Consider the following 27,499-nt stretch of genomic DNA (forward strand, 5'->3'; position numbering starts at 1 on the left):
AATGTATTGGGTCATCTACATGACAAAACAATGCAAATAAAGAATTTAGACCAATGCCACTATCAACTTCATTTTGCTCATATATTTCACTTAAATTTATGAATTTTTGTCTTCTTATGCTTGCGGAAGATGGGTTCGACATATCACTTGATGTTGCACTTGAAGTAGATGACATTGTGGATCTTTGCGGCGTGTTTGGAGAAGAACTTTCTTGATTGTGCGACACAATCCTATTATTTGTTAATGGTGTTACTTGTTGACTGCTTTGTTGTGCTTGAATAGGAGTAGAAGGAGTCAATGTTGAGGAATTAATTGCTGTTGTCAATTCCTCTTTATCCTCATGTGGTATACATGCTTTCACATTGATTTTCTTATCTGAATTTCCATCCCATGCTTCCTCTTCTATGAACTGCACATCTCTATTGATTATGATCTTCTTGGTTGATGGATTATAGAGATTGTATGCCTTGGGTTCATCACTGTATGCAATAAATATGCATTTCTCCCCCTTGTTGTCCAACTTCTTCCTCAACTCATTTAGGACATGTGTATAAGCCACACATCCAAACAATGACACTATGCTTTCTTCCACTCCATGCCTCTTCAGAAACCACATTCTTGACACTTTTGATTGGATACCTATTAATGATATATATTGCACAAAATACAATTTCAGCCCAATAATCATTTGGAAAATTATTTGCCTTCAACCTACTCCTTCCCATTTGCATAATGGTCCTATTTTTTCTTTTTGTAACACCATTTTGCTGAGGTGTATACCTTGTTGTAAATTTATTGTGAATTCCATGCTCCCTACAAAAATGAAGGAAATCATTTGAGATGTATTCGCCACCTCTATCAGTCCTCAAGACTTTGATGTAGTGTCCACATTTCTTCTCAACAAGAAATTTGTATTGGTGAAAGCATTCAAACACTTCACTTTTCTATTTTAGGAAGTAGACCCATGTCTTCCTTGTGTAGTCATCTATGAAGGTAAAAAAATAATAGCTACCACCAATTGATGGTGTCTTCATTGGTCCACATAAATCTGAATGGAAAATCTCTAAAGGTTCCTTTACCCATATTGACTTCCCTACTAGAAATGTCTCTCTATGTTGTTTGCCCAAGATGCATCCTTCACATAGGTTGTCTGGTTTTTCTATAAGTGGTAATCCCTTCACCATGCCTTTCCTATGCAGCAAATTCAAACCTCCAAAGTTGAGATGACCAAATCTCAAATTCCATAACCAATTTTCATCTTTGACCTCCGCTTGAAAGTTTTCTTGCGTGGTAGCTACAAATTTTCTTTCATCCTCTTGTGAGATCATTGATAGTTGTGCTTGGGCACCTTCTTCCTTCAAATATGATTTTATTTTTAGGGGAAACATTCTATTGTTTGTCATCTAAACTTTTTCAATCAGTTGTCTGCTTGGACGTTTATCCAAAATTGTGCACTCATCATTTTTGAAAAAGACAATGTAGCCCTTTTGCATGAGTTGTCCAATGCTTATGAGGTTATGATTCAAACTAGGGACAAATAAACATCTAAAATGTACTTATTCTCCCCCTTATTTTTTAGAATATTGACTCGTCCTTTGCCCATGACAAATACTTTGCTATCAGTCCCTAATGTCACTTCCAATTTCACACTTTCATCTAAATTGGAAAACATTTCTATGTTCTCTGTCATGTGATTGTGGCACCCTAAATCTAGAAACCATACATCAATTTGTTTTTCTTGTGCTACATTACAAGCTAAAAACATGTTATCTTGGTTCTGATTTTCCTTTGTGAAATTTGGACTTGTTTTGTTACTTACGTCATATTTATTCTTTCTACCTTCATTTGCATAATGACCATACTTCTTACAGTAATGACATTGAACTTGAGATTTATCATACCTCTAATGTTGTGCTTGATTTTGGCCTGGGTATTGACTTGGATTTTGATTTCTGCCCCTTCCACTTGAGTTTGAAGGGTTGCCTCTTCCACCTTCGTGTGGTCTTCTTCCTCTGACTCTACCTTTACCAAGTGCAACTTGTATATTGAATGCATGCTCCAATGAGGAGTTTGTTGCTTTGTTCAGTCTATGTTCATGAGAAATCGGTGATGCATGAAGCTCATCCACTGAAAAATGTGAGAGATCATTTATCTCTTCTATGGCCACAACAATGGCATCAAACCTTGCTAGGAAACTTCTCAGAAGTTTCTCAACTATTCTCCTTTCCTCAAGTGTCTTGCCATCAGACTTGATTTGAGTAACCAGTCCAATTACATGTGTAAATAATGAGTCTACATTCTCAAACTCTTTCATTCAAATTGTCTCAAAGCCTCTCCTTAGCATTTGTAGTTTTTTTGTCTTCACTTTTTCCATGCCTTGGTAGGTTGTCTGGAGGGTATCCCATGCTTTCTTGGACTTTGTTGTTGCTGCAATCCTTGGGAAAATACTTTCATGAACTGCTTGAAAAATATAGAACATGTATTTTAAATCCTTCTTCCTGTGTCCCTCAACAAATCCTTTTCTTCTTGTGAAAATGCATTGTATGTTGTTGCATCTGCTAGTTCTTGGAACCCATTCTCCACTAAATCCAAAATATCTTGAGAAGAAAACAAAGAATTCATTTTTATAGCCCAATTATCATAGTTTTTCCCATTAAATTGAGGTATTTGAGGATTAGTCAAGCTTTTGTTTCATGCTGTCATTTCTGAATGTAGAAAAACTTTCTTCCTGCTGGAAAATATGCTCCAAAAAAAAATCTGCCTTCAAAACAATCTTTAACTCCCAGTAAAAACATTGGTTCTTACACCAAAAAAAATTTACCCACTCTGAAACCATATGAAATATTTATAGGGAAGAGGAGAGGAGTTTTTCCCTCAATACTTTAGTTGCGGAGATCAAATCGCAACTGCATTTCAACACTTTAGTTGCGGACTTCAGTTGCGGAGATCAAATCACAACTAGATAGGAGCTGAAAACTCAAACAATTAACGCATAGTAGAACAGAGTAAAAATTTAGAGCAACAAAATAAAACATTGGATTATAATTCTTAATGCATGAAATACATGCACATGGATGTTGTGGCTCCTTCAAAAAGTAAATAAAAGTTCTTATCATGATTTACTCTTCACCAGGGGTTGTGGAGTAACAAACTGTAAAACCAGTAAAAAGACATAATATGGATGCTTGTACAAAATATATGATTTTCTGAACTTGTAGATGTTGCGGAGTGTAAGTAATAGTTGCGGAATAAATGTTTGACCATACGTTTTCACCAACCCTTCATTAAATTATCTTTTATTCTTAATTACTTGATGTGTGTTGTGGAATGGAGAATTTGTACTCCTACTCAGAACTTCATTTAATTTGTCCTTCAGCCTGCAAACAAAAATCTGCAACCTACAAACAAAATATACTTGGAAAGTATGGTTGTTGCGAGTGTATTTAACACAGTGTTTGGGATTAACTTTCCAATAGGTTTGTGGAGGCGCGACTATCAGGTCAATTAGTTTTTTAGGGAGGCGTTAGATAGGGACGATAGCTCCATAGATTCGCAAAGCATAGTATACTATTTAATGTCAAAAGGTGGCAGGTTGTATTATGAGTATGACCATGTTGTTTTATGAGTATGATCTGTTCCAAGCGATTTATTCAGTGGTAACTAGGTGTGTTGACCTTGGTATGTCATATAGCCTGTTCTGGTGTTCTATTTTATGGTTTGTAAATAAAGTGCAGTGGCTAGGGACTATGTGAACTAACTTCTCTATGCAATTCATAGCTCTGAATTTTTTTTAGTGGGAAGGGAAATATGCCAAGACTTGTGTCCCATACTTCTTCTTCATCAGAGGATGGTGATGGAGATTGAATGGTAAATTTAATCTTTGAAAATTGTCTTCTTCTTTATAACATCATTGAGATAAGTGGGGATATTTGGGTTGTTTGCAACTATAAGGTATGCTCATGGAGTTTGACTACCTCCATATCATAGATTATTTATCGATTGTTGAAATTATTATTGTAGCAATTTTAATTCACTTAAAATTGAATAATGCACATCAAACTTACATTGATCAGATTACATATATACATGAAGTGTTGTCTCAAGATAGAGAAACTATCTTGGACACATAATCAATTGGTTGAGAGAATATCTCAACCACACACCAATCTAGGAATCAACTAGATCTAAACAACTAGAGAATAAGAACAAACTCTTTTACATAGAAAGAATCACAACTGAGACAAGTAGGAATTATATTTTCCAAGTCACCCCCTTAATGACTACTTGTCTTGATCTCAATCAACAATATCTACATCTGGTCCAATCTGGAAATTACACCTTGTACCTTGTTCATGCAAACATCATCAAATTTTTGACGTCCATATAAAGGAACAACCATCTACTAGAATGCATGGGTACCCAACCACTGCAACCGCAAGTATACTAGGAAGTCCTTCACATACATGGTTCATCTAACCTCTCGATGAACTCCCACTAAATATAATATTTCACATCATGGAGTCTACAACCACTAATGTCCACCCAAGTGTATCCATCCCACATGGCACACTCTTCCAGGGTGTTAAAAACTCTCTAACAGAGGGAACACATAACAAAGGGGTATGCATGCATCTCTGGGTCTCACAGCCATATGCCCTTTTAATGTTGCATAGATCTATATTGAGAAGATACCAAGTACATAAGATATCTCAAGGATGACTATGAACCACTAAAAAACATCATATCAACATATGACCTTTAGATTTGCTCTACGCTATGTCTCATTGTCATGAGTCCATTTTATTTCTCACAATTACATACATCTATTCAGTTGAGTTGCTTACTGCCATAACATTCCATAATCTTATCATCAACCATCTTTTTTTTCATCATCCACACCATCATATTTTTCATATTTGGCATATTGCTCTTGGTTTTCTATACTTTATTTGTCATTTGTTAGAGTCGTGAATTCTAAAAGAAATAAACTTAACAAAATAGAAAACATGAAAATATATTCTCCAAACTATGTTTTTTAGTCTTTATTTTTCTCAACTTCACATGGCATAGTCCATTCTCACTAAATGCATAACACAATGAGTTGACTAGAATCAACATGTTTTACCAATTTCAAAAAAACATATTTGACTCCTTACCATCGATGATGATTTCACACGTTAAGCTTAAGCCTCTTAATACATTAAATAACCTTCCAATGCTATGACATAGTTGTATCCGTAACCAAACATTACTAGTGACTTCTCACCTATCAACAACAACGTCCTAGGCTCCTTGATTCTTTCTCGCGCCCTTTCACTATTGGAGATTCAAAGTTATTTTCCCGCTGGCCAAGATAGCTACATGTTTGCAAGGTTTAGGTGGAGGAACACTACCAAAGGCGGCCATGGACCTCTACCTACATTTAGGAAGAAACTCGATGTTACAAACCGTAATTAATTGGTCAAATCCCCCCGAGATCAGAAGATGAACCCACCGGCCTCTTGGACCCTACAATTTTTTACTTTAATCGACTTGCGGTCTCTAGAAACGGAGATCTCCTTCTCTGCAACTGGGCACAAACTTCACAAGTCGCAGTGGATTTTTCACACGTCGTGGGAAAAACACGCACAGACAGAGTGGTTGAGCAACGAGCTTCACAGTCAACTCTCCTCACCATCTCCGGGTCCAATGTTTCGAATTTTAGGCAAAGCTTCACCTAATGCTCAATTACTCTTGGGCAATCGCACAACGCTTGCAAAACTGCAGGGAGTCACAACACATGTTTACCAATTGTGGGATATCTTTGTGATATCGGGATTTGTATCTCTCATAGTCTTATTAATTTATATAATGTGATAGAAATAGAACATTTCTATGGTAGCCCCACACACTCCTCCCTTGAGGGGCTTGGTATTTTAGTTTCCAAGAACAAAATCACTTAACACTATGAGTGAAAGTTGCTCCAATATTTAATTCGTTGCTTTGGACGTTTCCTTTCATGCTATAAGAAAAAATTTGTCCACAAGTGTGTGTGGGTTCGAACCCCATAGCCATCACCACACATATTAGTTGAGGAAATGACCTTCAACCCTAATCGACCCTTCCACGCATGGCGACCTAACTAACACAACTCTACTCAGCACTGGTCCTCGCTACACGTGACTTTCCTTATTGGCTACTAGACCAAATCTATCCTCCTGTGCTACCTCAGCGCAATCAATAATACACACTGCAGGCTCTACTACCCGGTGACCCGCAACTCTGCTACCACTGACTCTGTCTCAGCCTACTCACACACAATCTCTACCAATGCACTCTATGACCCGACAATGCTACTACTTGTCCGCAACTATCCAGGATCGAACAATGCTTCCAACTCCAGTCTTGTCCACCAGCATAACTCACTAAAACAACTCCTCTAATGACTACTCCAGTATATATCACGGACTAGTTTGCCTGCAACTTTGTGAAGAATCACCAGACACCACCAAAGTGGCAAAGGCCGCTCCAATTTTCCCCTGAAGGTCATTCCTGTCTGCTCCTTTGACCGCTCCTCAAAGCATTATTTGACCAGTTGCTCACCACACTAGTCCACCTCTTCTATCAGCAGACTTGGCCCAACACACAGTCAATTTCTCCTTTCGACTTTGACTGTACACACCGTTACCATGGCTCGGGCCTGCAATCCTTTAACATGAATCTATCGGCCACTAAGCAAAGAAGATGTCTTCACCGCTCAGCCTTTAAATTCACATAGCGCGCAGTCGTTGGCTCACATGCCCCTATACTCACACTAAGCATCCTTACAACAACGACTCATAGCTCCAACAATCCACAAATACCTTTATTCTTTGCAGGATTTACGTGGGCCCTCCCATGAGGGAGTCATGCCCAAACCATACCAACTTAAAATTGAATAATGCACATCCAACTTATATTGATAAGATCACATATATATATATATATCTATATATATATATATATATATATATATATATATATATATATATATATATGAAGTGTTATTTCAAGATAGGGAAACTGTCTTGGAAACATAATTAATTGGTTGAGAGAATATCTCAACTACACACCAATCTAAGAATAAACTAAATCTAAACAACTAGAGAATAGGAACAAACTCCTTTACATAGAAAGAATCACAACTAAGACAAGTAGGAATTATATTTTCCAAGTAATTCTAACAATGCCAATTGTAGAATCATATAAAGCACATAAGATACTAGCAAGAAGGAAATCTAAATGAGATCTACATAACATAAAAGATGACTGTTGAGTTAAAATGTTGAGCCACCAAACAATCAGAAAGAAATCTCAAAAGCCTGCTTTAGTTGGAATTGTCATTATTGCTAGCTATGGATTAATGTTAATTGGTGTCATTTTTTCTCTTGGTGTGCCGAAAATATGGAAGGAAATTAATATTTGAAGCAAAAATATTATAGAGGCTCTGCTAACACCTTGAAGACTTTATCTCAGCGCCAAAGATGTTCTTACAAATTCAAACAAGCTTTCCTTTCCAATTCAACAGGCATAGGGAGTTCATTAATTGGCTAGCTAGCGTTTGGTGTATTACATTGGCTAATGTAGTTATGATTGAGTTCAACAATTAAGAAGCAATCCAATTTCCTGATTTGGATGTCATAAATAGATTTGTTCTGATTTATTCCCTTTTGTAGCAGCCTTTGAAGAAAAATATACAAGGGACTCTCGTTTTCTAATTTGGGATATGTTTTGACCATTAAAGCCTTCTTTTTCAAGCCATCTCGAGTCGGCCTTTATATTGGGATGATTTTGGGTGGCAGACAAAGTTACATTTCAACACTTAGGAGGGAATATTTTTGAAATCTATCAGGCATCATTCAAACCTACCTCTCCTAGACACTTGATAGCCTTTATATTGGGGGGATTTTAGGCGGTGGTCTATGATCCAATTATGGAATCAAATGGATCAATCGTATGCAAAATTATTCCTCTGATGCACTTTCTAGATTGTGATTAGATAGATCTATAAAATCATTTTCCATTGGACTTTTTGAATCTTGATTGGTCATTGGATTATGACTTGTTGCTGAGGTGTCATTGGGTAGGTCCCCTTGGTGAGGTGTCGTTGGGTTCCCCTCCTATTCTGCTAGACCAAGTCGACTTGGAGTACACCTATTCCTTTGACTGAGCCTGATTGGTCTCGCTAGATTTTGACATTTTGATAGCCCATTGTATCTTTTTGCGATTGGCTAGTTCGAATGGATGATATTATGATTTCCCCATCCTCCCCTAAAGCTGAAAAACTGATTGAAGTAACTGTCTATGTGAAGGACCAATATACTCGACCTCTCTCTTTCAATCGAGGTGTGGTTGTGAACGAACTTCCAAACAAGATCCTGGATGCGAAGTGAAGTGTGTCTCCTTCCCTTGCAAACATAAGGCCATTGAAGCAACGTTACAGTCCAATGGCTTAGTTATTGAGGCCGACGGCTATTTGGACAAATCCATTAAGTTAAAAACCAAAGCTTTGGCGGGTCGATGAAAAAATGGATGGAAACCTGGTGGTTTTCTCTCCTTAAATATCGTCCATGTGTCAGCTCCCTTCAAAATGGCTAGTATGCATTCCATTTCTTGAATCCAATGGACATGGACTTGATTGTTGTTGGACCCTTGTTTTAGGGTCATGGATATTTATCCTTACAACAATGGTCCTTTGGTTTTGATCCCACTATTGATCTTCCAACGCGGAATATCTTTTTGGTTAAACTTCTCGGTCTCCCACTAGAAGTCTGGACTGGAAAAACTATTACAGATATAGCCAATGCAATTGGTAAATTCTATTACCTAGATGAGGGCAGCCTGGGTGGATCGGAAAAACACACAACATGGATTCTGGTGGAAATATCGATGACGAGGGGCCTTCTTACAAAAATTGACTTATACTGGGGTTCCTGTTCTCACAAATAAATCGTTGATTATTGGGCTATTCCATTATGATGTCTTTGTTGCCATCGAACGGGCAATCTTATGTCGACATGTCCAAAAAGACTCAATAGGTTCTCTCAAAAATTAAGTTTCCCTGTTGATGTAGGGTGACATGCTTTTTCTTAGAAAAATTCTACCAAAATTCATGCCAAGATAGGTAATCCTCCAATAAATAATTCAATTGACCCTAATCCCTCTCCCTCTGTTGTGACTCATACTCCTCCCAACATTGCTTACTACAACCCTATTATTAAATCTGCTTCCCTTGTAATCACAAATCCACTATCAAAATTACTAAATCAGTCCTTGATGCTTCATGACAGTGAAAATTACAACCTGCTGAAGAACCTTCCAATATTGATCCATATTTCTCTTCCTCGATCAAATTTGGGCCCCATCTAACAAAACGTTTTGTCTGTTCTTAGAAGATCTGGAGCTTGAGACCTTGACCAACGAATCTTGGAATACCATGGAACCTCTGTCTATCAAAAATTTGTTCTTTGATGACCATGACAATTTTTCTCCCATGGCCTCTTGTAAGATTGTCACTACTAGAAGGAAGAAATGGACAAAATACAAAAATATTTTGAATTGTACCCTGCTTCCATCAAACTTGATGGAACATTTCCATGTTTCCAAAGACACCCCATCTCCCCAAGCATATCCTACATCATTTAGGGTGGGTCACTTTGATGTAAATTTCCCAAAACCTCGGGTCCTTAGAGCAAAGCCTCTCGAATTTGATCTTCCCTAATGTCAATCCTCTCTCTAAATGTTTGTGGTCTAGGATCGACCCACAAAAAAAGATCCTTGAAAAGCATAATCGAAATCTATAACTTTGGAATAGTACTTTTACAAGAAACTATGACAAGAAGGGATAAGGCATGGGAACATCTGCTACAGATCTATCCAAAACTCTATGGTTTTGCCACCAATGCGAAAGGTGTCTCACGAGGATCAATAATCATGTGGAATCCAGAATTATATTATTTCAAAGCTTACAACACTTTGGTGGGAATAATTATCTTGGGTGGTCGTAGAGGCATTAAGACCTAGTTCCGCATTATTAATGTTTATGCTCCTTACACAAACAGAAAGGAATTTTAAAATTATGCTGATAACAATGACCTCTTGGATATTTAATCTCTTTCTTCGGCAGGGGACCTTATTTTTTCAATTGATTCTTTAGAGATATTGGGTTCTGATAATCTTCCAGACTCTTTGGAATTCTATTTCAAAGATCTTTTCCTACAAAATTTCCTTTGAGACATCATGCCCGATCCATTGGGCCCATCTTGGCAGAATGGGAGGTAGGATGAGAAGGGTGTAGCCAAACGCCTTGATGATTTCTATGTTTGAGGATCATTAGAAAAAAGACTAAAGGAATTGCAATCTAGCATCCTCCAAAATCTCTGATCATTTCCCTATCTTGTTGAATTGGATTGGGCTTCATAGGCATAAGGCCCCTCCATTTAAATTCAATCACTTGTGGTTAAAGGGTTTGGACTTTATTGCTTTGGTAATTTCATCCTAACAGTCCCCAGGTGGAGACTTTGCTCCTTGAAAGATGGATAAATTCAACCATAAGTTGGATTCACTTGAGATGAAGGTCAAACTCTGGGCTAAAAAAAGAGATGCGAGAATATCCAAGAACTCATTTCAATTGATCAACAGGAAAAAAATTTAGAGGACCCTAGATCCCCAACATACTTTTCTGACTTGAAAAAAAAAGAGATTCTCTAGTTGGAAATTCGAAGATAAAAAATCCTCCTCTGTCAAGTTGAAGAATTACAAGAAAAGAGCAGAATCTTGTGGATTGAAGGAGACAAGAATAGTTGATTTTTTCACAAACAAGTTTCCTCTAGGTGCCAGAAAAACTCAATTTGGAGCATCAAATCAGAATTAGGTGAACCCTTGACGAATTAACGGATATTGAAGCAGAGGCTAGGAAATTATTTCAGGAATCTATATTGTTCCAAGCCTCGGGTCCCATTTTGCAATCAACTTGCAGTGTGTGAGTTATTCCCTACCTGGTCCAATCTAGAGAAAAATAATCAAATGGAATGGCCCGTAACATAAGAAGAAGTTCTCCAAGTATTAAAAGAACTGACCAAAGGTAAAAGTATGGGTCCTAATGGGTGGACTATGGAACTCTTCCTGCACTTTTAGGATATAAAGATTGTAGAGCTTACTGAGATCGTTGAATGATTTGTATATGAATTTGCTTGAGGTTTATGAAAAATTGCAAGTGATTAAATAGGGTCCTTTAAGTCTCTTATGTTAAATTCATAAACACATAACCATGAATTTAAAATTCATAAATTGCAGAATAATGTAGATAATACCACCATAATAGTAAACACAAAACAACAAGTGATGAAGGAGTTCACCCCTCCTGGGCTACGTCTCCTGGTCCAAATTCCAATGTTTGGGCATATATCATTATGCTCATAAAAATGGTGTTTACATCAAGTTAGAGTGCTCAAATGGTATCAATAATAGCTCCAATGGCTTCATAGATATAAAAAATCCTTGTCTAGCCTCTTTTTGCTCCCAAAAAGACCAAAAACTGAGAAAGTTATGCCTCTTTCCTCCTTTTCCCAAGTTCTGCAGCTAACCATCCTACAATTCGGCCAAAACCTGGCTCGAGTGCCCCGAACATGGAAACTGCCCATTAAAACTCGCACGATTCATGCTCACTGGATGAAATTGTACGACCATTAAGGGCTCCATTAAGCCCTCAGTCCCGAAAAATACGACCACATTGCAGCCATGGGACGCGTTGGGTGTCGAAGTTTGCGGGCTCTATCTAGCCCATGTTTGTGCTCGCCCTTCAGTCATATGAGTCTTCCATAGGACCTAGGGCTGGCCCCCTGTGGCTCGCTCCATTCTCTGCACCCTCAAACATGTGGGTCCCCATGGAACCTGGGGCTGGCCCTTTACCTCCTCCCCCTGTGGTTTTCGGTTCACGGTCTTGGGACCCGATCACAAGGCAGTTTGGTTATTGTGGCTAAGGCCACGGTATAGAGAATTAATGGGGCTAGTCTAAGGCCTAGCCCTTGGCCCCTCGCCCACAGTCCCATGGCACTCTGGTGGCCAGGGGCTAGGGCCTAGCCCGACCCCCTTCCCCCAAACCTTGCGCATAAACATTTCAATAAGAATTGCGCCCTTAGTGTATTAAGGAACAATGTGTGGTTCATTGGTGGAGGTTGCGGCTTGCTCAAACGAGGTCATGCGTTCGATTCAACGGAGGTGTAAACTGACCTTAACCAAAATTTTAGTGCCCACCAAGGTGCCATGTGGCAGCCTCCAGTTGGGCCATGTGGCAGCCTCGGTTGGGCCACGTGGCAGCCTGTGGTTGGTCCACATCAACCACAATCATTATCCAATCAAATTCAACCCAGTCAGAGTCAGTAGAAAATTTCCAAGTGTTGTGTGGAGATTGATCCATGGAGCCTAGTCACCCTACCAAGTCAGCAGGCCCAATCGACTGTACGAACTACTGATTAGGTAACCCTGCAGACTGCCTTTTTAAAATTTAGTTGTTTCCAAAATCGATGAGAACTCATTTTTGGGAGCATACGACATCCGTTTTCTGTGAAATAAGTTGCGCTGGATTCAGAATGACGAGATATATCCAATCGTTCCATTGTAGAGCGATTTCGACAACTTTGAATTTTAAGCATATTTTTTATCCAACGGATCATTCCTCCCCACTGGAAATTTTCGACCCCAAAAGCTCTTTATTTTTGAATAATTATATGAGGTTACAACCCCCTCATCCTTCCAGTCTCAACCCACTAGAATTTGCCTGAATTAAACAATTTGAGCTAAATTTCATGAAAATTAATCTTTTTCGTTGATTTTGGAGACCCTGTCTTGCTATTGTAGATACCATCTTTATGAAATTTCCCTGAATTTGCAGAACAACAAACTATCCTTGAAGGAACAAAAACATTCCCTCCTCAGTCATCAATCAAAGGAAACTTAAACAACTTGAAATTCTTCTAACCTCGAACACCATCGATCTGACGTTGTTTAGTTTGTCTTGCCTTGTGCTTTGCTCAACTCTTGACCAAGTGTTTTTGCCATTTCCATGCACCATTTTTAAATAGAAGAACTTGTGGAACCTATGCCTTCATTGTTAAATTTCTTTGACACTTTATCTTTGACCTTTGCGCTCTTTAGCACCGACATCTTGTTGCCATCACTGTTAAACAATGATGTATGCTGCTACAATTTTTCCTCATCTTATTACCTCTTTTAGGAGGCAACATGTTAGAACCCTTAAAAAACTTATTACAACCATTAGCAACCTTAATGAAATCAGATTTTTCATTTGATGCATTTCTTTCAAACGCCTCATTCAGAACATCTTGATGCTTGAACATTAACAAAGCAAAACTTTGACTTGCATTCACAATTCTCTTCATTTGTCCAGCATTCATAAGAGACAAACTCCTCTTCTTACGAAGTGCTCTAACTATATACTCAATACTATTCTTGAATAAGTGATACTTATTCTCATGGCAATGAAAAATTTCTCTCTTGTCATAAAGGTATGGGATTCCCAAAACTATACTAGAAATAGCAAGCAAAACTATATCAAGTCCAACTTCGTCAGGAAAGTTTGCAGTAATTGCAAATCTAAGAATGGACTTCCTTGTTACCTGCAAATTTTCATTCTTACATATCCAGCATAAAGGATAAGGTCTTGAATGTGGAATGGTTTCTAGATTTAACTTCATGACTAAGTCTTCAAAAATCAAATTTTCTTGAGAACCACTATCAAATAGTGTGTCAATTTTGGTATGCTTTGAAACAACTCTAATGTGGAAAAGTTCAATTCTTGTTTCATCATCTTGAGTATTATTGAAACAAATTGAAGAACTAGTGCTTGCTATGTCCTTACCTTTCAAACCCATCGCTGTAATCTTCATTTCATCTCCTGAATCAGAACCTAAGTCATGTTCTATAATTGCAATTGTTTTCTCCTTCTCTCTTTTTTTAAGTTTGTTGGGTCTCATTTATGGATGGAGTTTCCAGCAATGATCTTCGTCATGGCCATTTTTCAAATAGTGTTTGCATGTGAGTTTCTCTTTTTCCATTTTAATAGAAGCATCTTTCTTCCCTTTTCCCTTAACTTACCCTTTCCTTTTCCTCCAGTTTCAAGGGAACTCTCGCTTTTCTCATCTGAAATATTTTTCCCTCTTGCTTTTAGATGTGTGGCTTGAACACAAACTTCATCTAAATTTGTGGGATTGAACATGAGAATAGTGTGGCTTAGATAATTATGTAAATCTCCTAAACTCTTGAGTATAGTTTTGAACACTTTGTCCTTTTAATTTCCTAAAATTCTGCCGATCCATAATAGCCTTTTGCATATAAGCTAATGGATAAAATTGTTTTCTAAGTGCAGCAATAAAATCAACCCAAGAGGTTGAGACCTTACCATGCTTTTTCATTTCCTCTTGTGTTTTGGCTTCCCACCAAATCAGTGCTGCACTCTCCAACCTTAATGAAGCCAATTGAATCTTCGTTTCATCATCCTTGATGTTTTGATCCTGCAATATACTTCAAGTTGGTGAACCCAATTATCTAGTCTTTGAGCATTAACCTCAACGTTATACATAGGCAATTTGAATTTAATATCAAGTTTCAATAAGGGAGTTTTACCATGTCCCTTCAGAGATTGTGGAGGTGTTTGTGAAGGGGTAGTTGTAGAAGAGGATGAAGATGATTGTGAAGATGAATATGAAAGTGGAGAAGATCGTGGTTTACCTCCATTCCCTTTAGAAGGCTTGCCCTCATCTTCTCCTTTTCCTCCTAAAGAATGCTCTCCCTTTGGAGGCTTGGAGATCTAACCTTGCAATCTTGTCTTTCTCTCTTCATAGATAACTTTCACCATATGGGTCATGTCAAAGAATGCTTTTCTAAAAGCCTTCTCATCATCTGGTATGTTATCAAGTCCTCCTTCATGTGACATACTTACTGAAGCTTCAGATACAACTTGAGGTGAAATTTGTGGTGGCGATTATGGCAAATGTGCTCTCCTTGTCCTTGTCCCAACTTGCGAACCTATACCCACAAGCTTTCCTTATCCTCTCTTGAGATTCAACCTTGTAATCATAAGAAACACTTGCAAACAATTAAATCCTCACAACAACAAAGAACCTATGCTCTGATACCAAACTTGATTTGTATATGAATTTGCTTGAGGTTTATGAAAAATTGCAAGTGATTAAATACGGTCTTTTAAGCCACTTATGTTAAACTCATAAACACGTAAACATGAATTTAAACTTCAGAAATTGTTGAATATTGTAGAAAATACCACCATAACAGTAAACACAAAACAACAAGTGATGAAGGAGTTCACCCCTTCTGGGCTACGTCTCCTGGTCCAACTTCCAATGCTTGGGCCTATATCATTATGCTCATAAAAATGGTGTTTACATCAAGTTACAATGATAAAATGGCTTCAATAATAGCTCCAATGGATTCAAAGATATCAAAAACCTCTACCTAGCCTCTTTCTTCTCCCAAAAAACCAAAAACTAGGAAAGTTATGCTTCTTTTCTCCTTTTCCCAAGTTCTGCAGCTAACCATCTTATAATTCGACCAAAACCTGGGTCGAGCGCCCTGAACGTGAAAACTGCCCATTAAACCTAACATGATTCCCGCTCGATGGACAAAATAGTAGGGTCATCATGAGCACCATTAAGCCCCGAGTCTCGAAAAATACGACCACATGGCAGCCATGTGATTGTGTTGGGTATCGAAGTTTGTGGGCTCTGTCTAGCCCTTGTCTATGTGCACCGTTCGGTCATGTGAGTCCTCCATAGGACCTAGGGTTGGCCCCCTTCGGCTGGCTCCGTTCTCTACACCCTCGGGCATGTGGGTCCCCATGGAACCTGGGGTTGGCCCCTTACCTCGTCTAGTTGTGTTTTTCAGCTCACGGTCTTGGGACCTAGTCGGGTGGTTTGGTTATTGCGGTTAAGGCAATGATATAGAGCGTTAATGGGGTTGGGCTAGGGCGTAGCCCTTGGCCCCTTGCCTGTAGTCCTGTGGCGTTGGGGTGGCCAGGGGCTAGGGCCTAGCCTGACCCCGTTCCCCCAAACCATGCACATAAACATTTAAATAAGAATTGCGACCTTGGTGTATTAAGCAACAATGTGTGGTTCATTGGTTGGAGGCGATGGCTTTCTTGAACAAGGTTGTGTGTTCGATACCCTGGAGGTGTAATCTGACCTCAACCAAAATTTTGGTGGCCACCAAGGTGCCATGTGGCAACATTTGGTTGGGCCATGTGGTAGCCTATGGTTGGTCCACATCAACCACAATCATCCTCCAATCAAATTTGACCCAGTCAACGTCAGTAGAAAATTGCCAAGTGTTGTGTGGAGATTGGCCAATGGAGCCCATTCACCCTACCAAGTCAGCAGGCCCAGCCAGTTGTACGGATTGCTGACTGGGCAGCCCTACACACTGCCTTTTCAAAATTTAGCTATTTCCAAAATCGATCAAAACTCGTTTCTGGGAGCATGCGACATCTGTTTTTTGCAAAACAAGTTGCACCAGATTCAGAATGACAGACATTCCATTTTCGAGCCATTCCAACAACTTTGAATTTTGAGCATATTTTTTATCCAACGGATTATTGAAGAATCTAGGGGACTTGGTTGGGTGTTTAGTGCCACAAACACTACCTTCATTTGCCTCATTCATAATGTCACCAAACTGGTAACATTTTCTAACTGTGGCCTGATTTCATAATGCAATACTATTTATAAATTAATATAAAAAACAATTGCAAATCATCTCAAACCTTTCTTGTTCAAACATATTTTTGGGGAGTAATTTGGATTTCTTAAGCACAGGCAAATCCATGATGTGGTTGTAATTTCTCAATAAGTCATACATTCAGCCAAGAAAAACTGTTTGGATGCTTATCTCATGAAGAGAGACTTATCAAAAGCCTTTTACTATGTTGACTGGGAATTTCTGTGGATGATTATGGAGAATATTGGACTCAGCAAAACTATGGTTAATAGGATTAAGGCATCCATAAATATGCCTCTTTTTCCATCTTGATAAATGGCCTTCCTACATATTTTCTTTCAGCCTCCAGAGGGCTTAGACAAGGTTGTGTGATGTCTCCACTATTATTCCTTATTGTCATTGATGGCCTAAGCATGAAACTTAAGGATACATGATCTCAAGGTATCATATCTTGATGCAGTTTAGCAGCTACAATCTCCCTATCTCACCTGATCCTTGTGGATGATTTGATGGTTATTGGGAAGTGAGATCCTAAAGAATGGTTAGCACTTCATGGTGTCCTTCAAGACTTTGGTCTTGCTTCAACCCTGTTCATGAACAAATCCAAGTCCATTATTATTTCCAGCGACCCAAACGCAACATCGTCATCACAAATTGCAAATACTTTTGGGGTCAAAACTAAGTCACATGGATGGAGGCTTTCAATACCTGGGTTTCATTTTGAAACCAAATGATTATAAAATACGCGACTGGGATTGGCTCATAAAAAATATAGAAAAGAGGCTTAATCATTGGACATACAAATGGATATCTCTTGGGGGTCGACTTGTTCTGATTAAATCAGTCTTCCATATTCTCCCCATCTATTGGATGCATATCTTCAAGCTATAAAAGGGTGTGATCATAAAATTAAACTCCATCACATCACACTTTCTTTGGGAAGGTGCAAGCAGAGAAAGGAAAATCCACTGAGCAAGTATGGATTTGATCAATCTTCCTATTTTCTTGGGTGGATGGGGGACAAAAGACATCACTACTTTTAATTTGGTCCTCTTGCTAAAAAATTTATTGCGAGCAGTCTCTAGCGAAAGACTTTGGCTACAAGTAATTTGTGCTAAATACTTTTAGAATAGGGAGTTCATTCTTTGTTTGCATGATGGCGCTTTGGATCCACCCTATATCTCTTACTCTTGGAGTAGCCTTCTATCGACAAAACACTGGTTCTTTGGTAATCTTAGATGGGCGATTGGATTTGGATCTACTCCATAAGTCGGCCTGGACTTGCTCTCAGGGATGATTAGTTCTCATCTTCTATCTCCTGATCTCATCACCTTCTTAAACAACAAGGGTTTATTTGTGATCAAAGATTTTGTAATTGCTTCTCTCTCAATTCTTTTATATGCTCACTGAAAAGAGGATCTTCAATTTGAGAATCCTGAGGTACCGATTCCGGAATGGCATAATTATATTACTAATCTTAAGCTTTCTGGGATAGTCCTCTCTCCCAAAGATAACACACATATCTGGTTCGGTGGTTCATAGCAGGGGAGGGTCATTCGTAAGGAGGAATATAATTTAATCTCTCTTCCCTCTAGACAGATTCTGTTTACTCTTGGATGGTTACTGCTTGGAAATGGACTTTTCCCCTGAAATTGAAATGCTTCTCTTGGCTTAATCGCATTCTCACCTGGGAAATTTTATGTAAGAAGGGTTTCCAAGGACTGGGCCGATGTAGTCACCGCCTTTCAGCCGGAGAGGACACACTTCACCTCCTCATCCTCTGCCCCTTTTCTTCTTTAGTGTGGAATGAGGGGCTCCATATGATGAACTACCCCACTACTTGGGAAGGTCGAGACATTATCTCTTGTCTTGGTTGGTGGTCTATGGACCATAAATCTCAATGTACTCTGGCCTTCTTTATTATATGGGGCATCTGGAAGTCTAGAAATGCTTTTATCTTTGATCAAGTTTTGTCAAACATTTGGAGGACCTGTTGTAGTATCCTTTCATATTACTCAGAATTCTTGGCCCCCTTGTCCTCTAATGACTCTCATCCTCCCCTTCCTAGAGACCTTTGGTCAACTTATCTTGTGGGTTTCTTTGATGGTGCATCCTCCTTCAACTCCTATGGATGTGGAATGACCATTCACATTAGCCCTCAGCTCTCTTATAATTTTTATTGGCACTATGGCTTGGGCTCCAACACTTGTTTGTTGGAAGGTCCTCCACTGCGCCTTTTGGCTCTATCTCAGGTCTCTCACCATCTTTGGTGATTCAAAATATGTTATAAATTGGGCTAATAATAGGGGTTCCTTAAATTCACCAGGTCTTGAGACTTGGAAACTTCGCATCGGATATCTCTCGCTGAATTTTCTCATCTTTCCATCTTGCATATCTATAGAATTCAAAATAGTGAAGTAGATCGCGTCTCCAAATCGGGTTATAGCTGTGCTGTCTTGGATCAGATCATCTTCCAACGGTTCTTCTTTGGCTCTCAGACAGGGAAGTTTTCATCCCAATATAACATGGCCCGCTTGTTTGCAGGGGTCCTCTGTCTTCCTCCTCTGTCATTCTCTGGAGCGACCTTTTGTAAAAAAAAAAATTTCGGCTGTTTTGTCATTTTGAAATATTTCTATTCAGTTGTGGTCAGTGCTGATTTGTTATCTTCTGACAGCAGGCAATTGTGTTTTGTAACTTAAACTCATGATATCTGGACTGACTGGTTGTATCTTCACTGTGACTATTGAGAATTATTTTCTCTGATACATGTACTTTCTTATTATTAATAGAGAGCAGTATTTTCTTTGTGAAAAAAAAGCCGGTTGGCCGTCCTTTTCCTTCATCGAGCACCCCAGAAACTACAGCTGTGCAACACAGAAGCTGTTGCCTTCATTTATGCCATTATTGCAGTTTCATTGTCACAGCCCCCGTGTGCGCCACTATCCGCGAGCGTCGTCTGGGGTCGTGTTGAAATCTAATTTCAACTGGGCAGACGTACAACGCCCAAAACCGCTCAGCGAAACCATAAACCATTTTATGCATATCGGACCGCCTTCTAGCACAAGGTAGTTTCCGTACACAAGAGCCCGATACAATATAGTGCAGACGCGTGGCTCTCAGCATACGTAAGCAAGTCTGACTTATCGAGTGCTAAAGTTCAGCAGCAAGAGGCCTCCCGATATTCTTGTACGCCGTCTGATCTGCTCCATCATTCTCCGTCGTTCGTCAACCAGACCTGCATACGGCCAACATTAAATATTTACATGGAGTAATAAAAAAAACAAGTTTGGTTGACCGCCGAATTGTCAATGAATGAATTGACCGCCATGCTGAGAATTAAATGGCATTCGAAAATAGTTGGTGAAATTTTTAATTTTAATGTTTTTATATAGCGGAAGTATGGGCAGTTTTCGTGTGTTGACCATTTTGTTTTTCACATGTGAATTACATTGAAATAAACGCACACGTTGTGTATTAAAAAAAAGGGGGCAGTGTAGGTTAAAAAAATGGTAAGTCGTAAAATGCACAGTAGTGCATGGTGAAAAAAAAAGAACGCATATGCCAGTGTAATTTTTGTTATGAGTTGCCCAGTGTATGATGCAAGTAGAAAATATTGCACAGCAGTGCAAAAAGACAGAACAAGGGAGCTCGTATTGTATGTAATTGTTTTGGGTCTAATAGATATAAAAAAATGGACTCGCCTGTGTAGTGTGCCTGAATATCCAGCTTTGCTCATGCGATGAACCTGAAGCTCGCAGCAGTGGAAAAACCAAGGGAGATGCACAACAGTGCATAGATCAGTGTTGATTTATTTATGAATGTATTGGATTTGCATTGAAATGCAAAAAGAAAAGAGCGCACAAGTTTTTTTTTGAAATTGTGAATGTAATGTAAAAGTTTACTGCATATGTAAATTTATTTTTACAGCAGTATGAGTAAAATAGTTTTACAGCAGTAAAGTAAAAAGGGGTTTTACAGCAGTAAACCCAGCACAGTAAATTCTCAGGTGGAGACAGAGCTTTGTTGAATTTTTTTTGTAAATCCCTCTCAGTAAAAGAGGATGAATGTTGTTTCAGGCATTTTTTTGTAATGAATAGAAATCATTTTCTGGGTATGTAATACTCTGTTCTTCAGTTATTTTTTTAAAGCTTCCTTGTGCACAAAAAGATCCTGTGACAGCAGAATAGAGCATTGCCTCTGTGTGAGTTTTATTTGTGTGTTTTTGGGATTTTATCAGAAAAATCCCCAACATTGGTATAAGAGCTGGTCTAGGCTCTTTGATGGTGACAGAGCTGGTTCAGGCTCTTTAAAAGTGTCAAAGAAGCTGAAGGAAAGACTCTTCTTGCAGCAACAATAAAACTTCTCCAGCAGTGTAAAGTCTCAGGCAAAAGAACTGTAAGGACTCTGGACACCACATATCTCCACAATGGTATGATATTGTCCACTTTGGGCCTAAGCCCTCATGGATTTGCTTTTGGACTTACCCCCAAAAGGCCTCATTACAATGGAGATATTTTTCCATCCTTATATACCCATGATCCTTCCCACTTCTACCACTTCTAATCAATGTGGGACTTTGTTCGTATACCCAACAATCCTCCCCTCGAACAAAGGTACCCAACAATCCTCCCCTCGAACAAAGGACCATCGAGCCTCCCCTCAAACCATCAGCAGGATTCTCCCCTCTCTACCAACCAGGATTCTCTGCTCCAATGCGTTGGTGGCTCACGCCTTACATGGTAGCACCACCTGTCTCGAGAGCTTGCTCCATCCCAGGTCAACTCCTCTTCACCGTGTTGGAGAACAAGACACGTCCATGAAGAATCTGGAGCACACCGCCTGTTTAACCGAGCTCATCCTCAGGCTTACGGGGGCTCACCATCTTTGTTTCGGCATTCCGAGGATTCATCCACTTGGGTAACCTCGAACTTGGCTCTGATACCACTTGTAAGGACTCTGGACACCACATATCTCCACAATGGTATGATATTGTCCACTTTGGGCCTAAGCCCTCATGGATTTGCTTTTGGACTTACCCCCAAAAGGCCTCTTACAATGGAGATATTTTTCCATCCTTATATACCCATGATCCTTCTCGCTTCTACCACTTCTAATCAATGTGGGACTTTGTTCGTATACCCAACAAGAACCCAGGTATTCCTCAAAGTTTTTTTTCTGTGTTGCTGTTGAAGAAACAGTGAGTCATTTTAAAAACACAGTCAAAGATTTTAAAAATAGTTAAGAATGGCAAGGTCAAAGAAGAAAGCCTCCAATCCTCCTAAGGTTGTGTCTCCCGCTTCTATTAAAATAGAAAACAATCTATTTGAAAGCATTATATTTGAGGCTTCAAAGTTTAATGGAAATTTTGATATGTGGGAAATAAAAATGAGGGTTGTCTTACAGTCTCAAGGGATTGAAATCTGGGAATCAGTGATTGATGATAGCAAGATGGATAAAGAATCCATGGAATATGATGCACAAGCAGCAAAGACTATCTTGGATGGACTGCCTGATTCTGTGAAGAAGAATCTAGGGAAATATTCATCAGCAAAGGATATATGGGACAGACTGCATGACCTTCATGCAAAGGGAGCACTGACCATGACCAACAGTCAAGAAGGAAATTCTAAACCCATCATAGAAGCTGAAAGTGAGAAGATTGACCTCATCAAACTTCAAGTAAAAGAAAGTGATCCAGGTGGATGTTGGTGGCCACCCACCTATCCCATTTGGACCCCCACAACTGTCTCTTTCAGTCTTTTCAGTTTCCTAAATTGTAGCACAGTTTACTATTTTTAGCAGTTTTTCGGGTCCTGAACTTCCGGAGCCGTTTTGAGGCCCTAAACGACATTTTTTTGGGATTCTGGGGCAACATGGGTCCATGGACCGATGTTGCCTCCCAAAGTGGTAGTACTCGGATAGATCTTTCTAACGAGCTATCGTACGCGTCAAACGGAGATCGTATGCCAAAGTTACGACCCCGGGAAATTGATGTACCAATTTACCCAAACGGGGCCCACAATTTGGCGTTTCATCTTCTAAGGTTAGGTTTCGGGATGTGAAGGGTTTTCCATTGTTTCTCAACAATAAATAGGCCATCGAGCCTCATTGTAATACAGTTCGGAACAGTTCAGAGGCATGTAGCCGCCACATCTCTTCTCAGAGATAAGCTACCATCGCCTTAGCTGGTTTCTTTCCATTTCTGTTTGTAAGTATATTTCAGTATTTTCCATTAATGAAATGAAGCATTATTTCCGCTGCATCTCTGTGTTTATGGTTATTGCATCTCTGTATTTATGGTTATCTCTGTAATCTATTGCGTTCCCATTTAAATTCGGATCAGTGGTATCAGAGCGGTCTGCTTTTTCTCTGTTTTTCTTCGCATGTCCCCAACGAGGTCGGGATATAAGGAGTTAGGGCTTGAACTGGTCGAACCTTTGCAAGACCAGCCTCGAAAATCCCGACGGCCTCCCATGGCGGATGAGAAGAAAGACGAGGGGGCAGGAGATCCTATCAGAATCTTGCTCGAAGAAGCGCTCGAGCGGCAAAGGAACGCGATGATGGATAGCTTTGCGCAGATCCTACAGCGGCTACCCAGAGGTGACGCATTGGCTTCCAACAGCGACTCTGGAAATGCCACACCGTTTAAGGTACAAGTTAATTTTGAAATCCCCATCTTCGAGGGACAAATAGACGCAGATGCCGTAGATAAATGGTTAAATCTGCTAGATGGGTATTTTTCGGTTCATGAATTTTCAAGTCGGGAAAAGATTGTTTTCGCTCTTCTCAAAGCAGCCCCCCACGTCAAGGACTGGTGGGAAACCTACTGTGAGCAGAAGGATGAAAGTAAAGGCTCACTATTTTCAGCCGCACCCACTTGGAATGACTTCCGGGATGCCATCAAGGAGCAGTACTACCCTGTTGGAAGCTATGAGGACAAATACATCAAATGGACCACACTGCGGCAGGGACGAGACCAAGATGTGCCAGAGTTCACAAACATTTTTCATACCCTTCACACACAGTTGGGTATCAAAGATTCTGAGCTGCATCTGGTACTCAAATACCGTGGTTGCCTACACAGATACATCCAGGAAGAGATGGTGTTCTTGAACATCTCCTCACTCGGCACAGCATACCGATACGCTGTCAAAATCGAGCAAAAGTTCAAACAGAAGAAACGAGACTTTGGATCTGCAAATCCGAAGCCCAAAGGACAAAGCCAAGGCGGGGTGACCCAAGACAACCCGTCGAAGCCGCAAGAAAAGAACAACACCACGAAGCCGAAGAAGGACACAGGAAAGTGGTGTGAGTTCCACAAGAGTCCCACTCATAACACAAGTGAGTGTCGGACCAAGCAGTCGCTGGTGGCTGAGTTGAAGGCTTCCGAATCAGATGCATGTTCTGACCCTGAGCCAGAACCCGACAAGGGGAATGGCAAAGGGAAGCAGATCATTGATGCGGATCCCAGCGCCACTGTTGCCACTGCCAAGATCCAGAAGAATGAACTTGCAGATCCAGAGGAAGGGGAGCGTCTTTTCCACTCACAGATGTGGGTGAAGGGTTCGCCGCTACAATTCATTGTCGACAGTGGCAGCCAAAAGAACCTCGTTTCAGCAGAGGTCGTGAAGCGGTTGGGCCTACCGACTACACTTCACCCACAGCCGTACAGTATCGGGTGGCTTCATGAAGGACGAGATCTCAAAGTTCGCCAGCAGTGCCGCCTTCCCTACAGCATCAAGCCCTTCACAGACGAGGTATTGTGTGATGTTACACCTCTGGATGTTTGCGATGTATTATTAGGCCAACCATACTTGTGGAGGCGACATGCTGTGTATGAGTCAAGGCCTCGTGCTGTCATTATTTCTTTGAATGATTCATTATACAGGATACCGGAGGTAGCCCCACCTACCGCCACATCTTTGATCACTACCAAGAAAGGTAGCAAGCTCATATCACAGACCAGGAAATTCATCTGTCTGGTTCACTCCCAAAGTAAGGGGAAGATCGTTGCTACATCCATGACCCCTACAAAGGGTTCCTCCATGCAGCAGCAGCAACAAAGGGATACGGTCATGACAGAACACAGGAACAACTTCTCCTCACTCACAGGGGTACCACATAAGTTTCAGGTGGGCAACAAAGTTTGGTTACATTTGCAGAAAGAATGTCTTACAAGAGCCCATCAGAAGCTCTGACCACTCCGACATGGTCCTCACAGCAGTACCAAGGCTATGGGCAACAATGCTTTGAAGCACAACATTCCTCCATTCCTTCGCTTGCACCGAGTATTCAATGTGGACCATCGTCGACCATGCTTTCCACCATTTCTGGACACATCAGAGATTGCAGAACAGCTCACCAGAGAACCAACTCAGCAGAAGCTTCCTCATCTTAGGGAGGAACTCAACGCAATGGGGACCATTGCTTCCTAAGGGGGGAGGAATGATCCAGGTGGATGTTGTTGGCCACCCACCTATCCCATTTGGACCCCCACAACTGTCTCTTTCAGTCTTTTCAGTTTCCTAAATTGTAGCACAGTTTACTATTTTTAGCAGTTTTTCGGGTCCTGAACTTCTGGAGCCGTTTTGAGGCCCTAAACGACGTTTTTTTGGGATTCTGGGGCAACATGGGTCCATGGACCGATGTTGCCTCCCAAAGTGGTAGTACTCGGATAGATCTTTCTAACGAGCTATCGTACGCGTCAAACGGAGATCGTATGCCAAAGTTACGACCCCGGGAAATTGATGTACCAATTTACCCAAACGGGGCCCACAATTTGGCGTTTCATCTTCTAGGGTTAGATTTCGGGATGTGAAGGGTTTTCCATTGTTTCTCAACAATAAATAGGCCATCGAGCCTCATTGTAATACAGTTCGGAACAGTTCAGAGGCATGTAGCCGCCACATCTCTTCTCAGAGATAAGCTACCATCGCCCTAGCTGGTTTCTTTCCATTTCTGTTTGTAAGTATATTTCAGTGTTTTCCATTAATGAAATGAAGCATTATTTCCGCTGCATCTCTGTGTTTATGGTTATTGCATCTCTGTATTTATGGTTATCTCTGTAATCTATTGCGTTCCCATTTAAATCCGGATCAGAAAGGGATGAAGAGCTCGCCAAGCTTAAGAAGGAACTTGAAGAAAGCAAGAGGAAACATCATGAAGAAGTCATATCCATGACAAATCAGCTGAATGAAGCAAAGAAGCAGGAAGACGCCTTGTCAAGTCAACTTGAACAAAGGCACAAGAGAGTGAATAAGCTTGTAGAAGAGATTGGACAGTACAAGGTAGAGGTCTCCTCCCTTAAGTCTGAGATAAAAGAAGCCAGGAAGCAGGCACAAGAAGCTGAGAAGAAAATGGAGAGCAGTCAAGCAGAAATCTCCAAAATAAAGTCAGATATTATCTCCCTTAAAATAGTAGCAGCTGAAGCTACTCGTAGCAAGGAAGAAACTGAGGAACAACTTGCAAGGAAAAATAATGAGTGTGAAAAATTGGAAGAAGAGATTGTCCTCCTAAAAAAAAAGGTTGAAGGAATGAACAAAATCATAAAGAGCTCTCAAGCCTTGGATGACATGCTCAGCTATCACAGATCTCCATCTGATAAATCAGGACTCGGGTATGTAGATGAACCTTCAAACAAGAATGAAGATGCTTTAAGTAAAGGAGATGTGGAGAAGGCAAAAAGAAATGGTGATGCTCCTAGTTCCAGCAAAGGCAAGGAGAAAGATCAAGGCTACAATAGAAGAAATCATACTCCAAGTAGAAAACCAGCTCCAAGAAGAAATGTAGTTGATGTCAAAGAGGTAAGAGGGGATGGTTATCATCAAAGGATCTCAAGGCAGCAAGGCTTCAGAAGCACATCAAGGAAACCTCCATCTCCCAGGTACCAAAGTTCATTTTTTGGTTATTGTTATTCTTGCACAAACTTTGGTCATATGGAAAAAGACTGTAGAGCATTTCATAGAGATAGATGTTATGGTCCCCGACAACCTCCAAGAAACAATTTTGCAAGAAGAAATCATGAATTCTTATTCATGAGCAATGTAGAATGTTTCAAGTGTCATAACATTGGGCATATGGCACGTGATTGTAACTTAACATGGGCTCCTATGCAAGGTAGACCCATGCAAAAGAAAAAAGTTACACAAGTATGGAGAAGGAAAGAAATACAGTCTGAAAGCCCCTTGAGCTCCCTAGTTGATCTAAGTTTCTTTTGAGAAAACTTTGCTAAAAAAAAGACAATGCATACAGTTAAGGGGAGCTTGTAATTTTTTATCATAATTGCTGAACTGTTTTAACAGTCATTCTTTGATGAAGATCTTGTTATAGGGGAGAGATATGGAATTAAATCTGCCATAAAAGCAGAGAAAAAAAATCTGCAGGGCATGGAGACTGCGTGGAGGATGTATTGCAGCGCAACAGAGCGCAAATGAATTTTTTTTTTTAATCTCTCTGAAATGTAATATGCAGCGATGATGAAAAATGTAATGTTTTTGCTTTGTTTTTTATCACATATGCAATACAATATGCACAGAAGTGCGGAGAAAAAAAAGGGGCAGCGTTGAAATGTGAAGTGCAGCAGCGTGATAAGAAAAATGAGAAGCAGCAAAACGCACAGCAGTGTGTGAGTGAAGATGAAGATGAATTCGATGTGAATCATATGCATTTTATATGCATTGTAATGCAAAGCAAGGAGACCCGCACAGCAGTGCGAAGGCAGAACATAGAACAG

General features: G+C 40.0%; 1 protein-coding gene across 1 annotated transcript in view; it reads right to left on the bottom strand.

The window, feature by feature from the left end:
• Window positions 1-27,499, bottom strand: part of LOC149174796 (cysteine-rich receptor-like protein kinase 27) — a 57,308-nt gene that overhangs the window by 19,851 nt on the left and 9,958 nt on the right. The window contains exon 2 of the mRNA XM_089420964.1: window positions 13,244-13,655. Coding sequence (XP_089277090.1) covers window positions 13,244-13,655 — 412 coding nt within the window. The remainder of the gene's footprint in view (window positions 1-13,243; window positions 13,656-27,499) is intronic.

This window comes from Pinus tabuliformis, chromosome 4_1 (genome assembly GCF_031772625.1).
Source record: "Pinus tabuliformis cultivar Carrire ecotype Pingquan chromosome 4_1, CPIR1, whole genome shotgun sequence".
NCBI classification, from domain to species: domain Eukaryota; kingdom Viridiplantae; phylum Streptophyta; class Pinopsida; order Pinales; family Pinaceae; genus Pinus; species Pinus tabuliformis.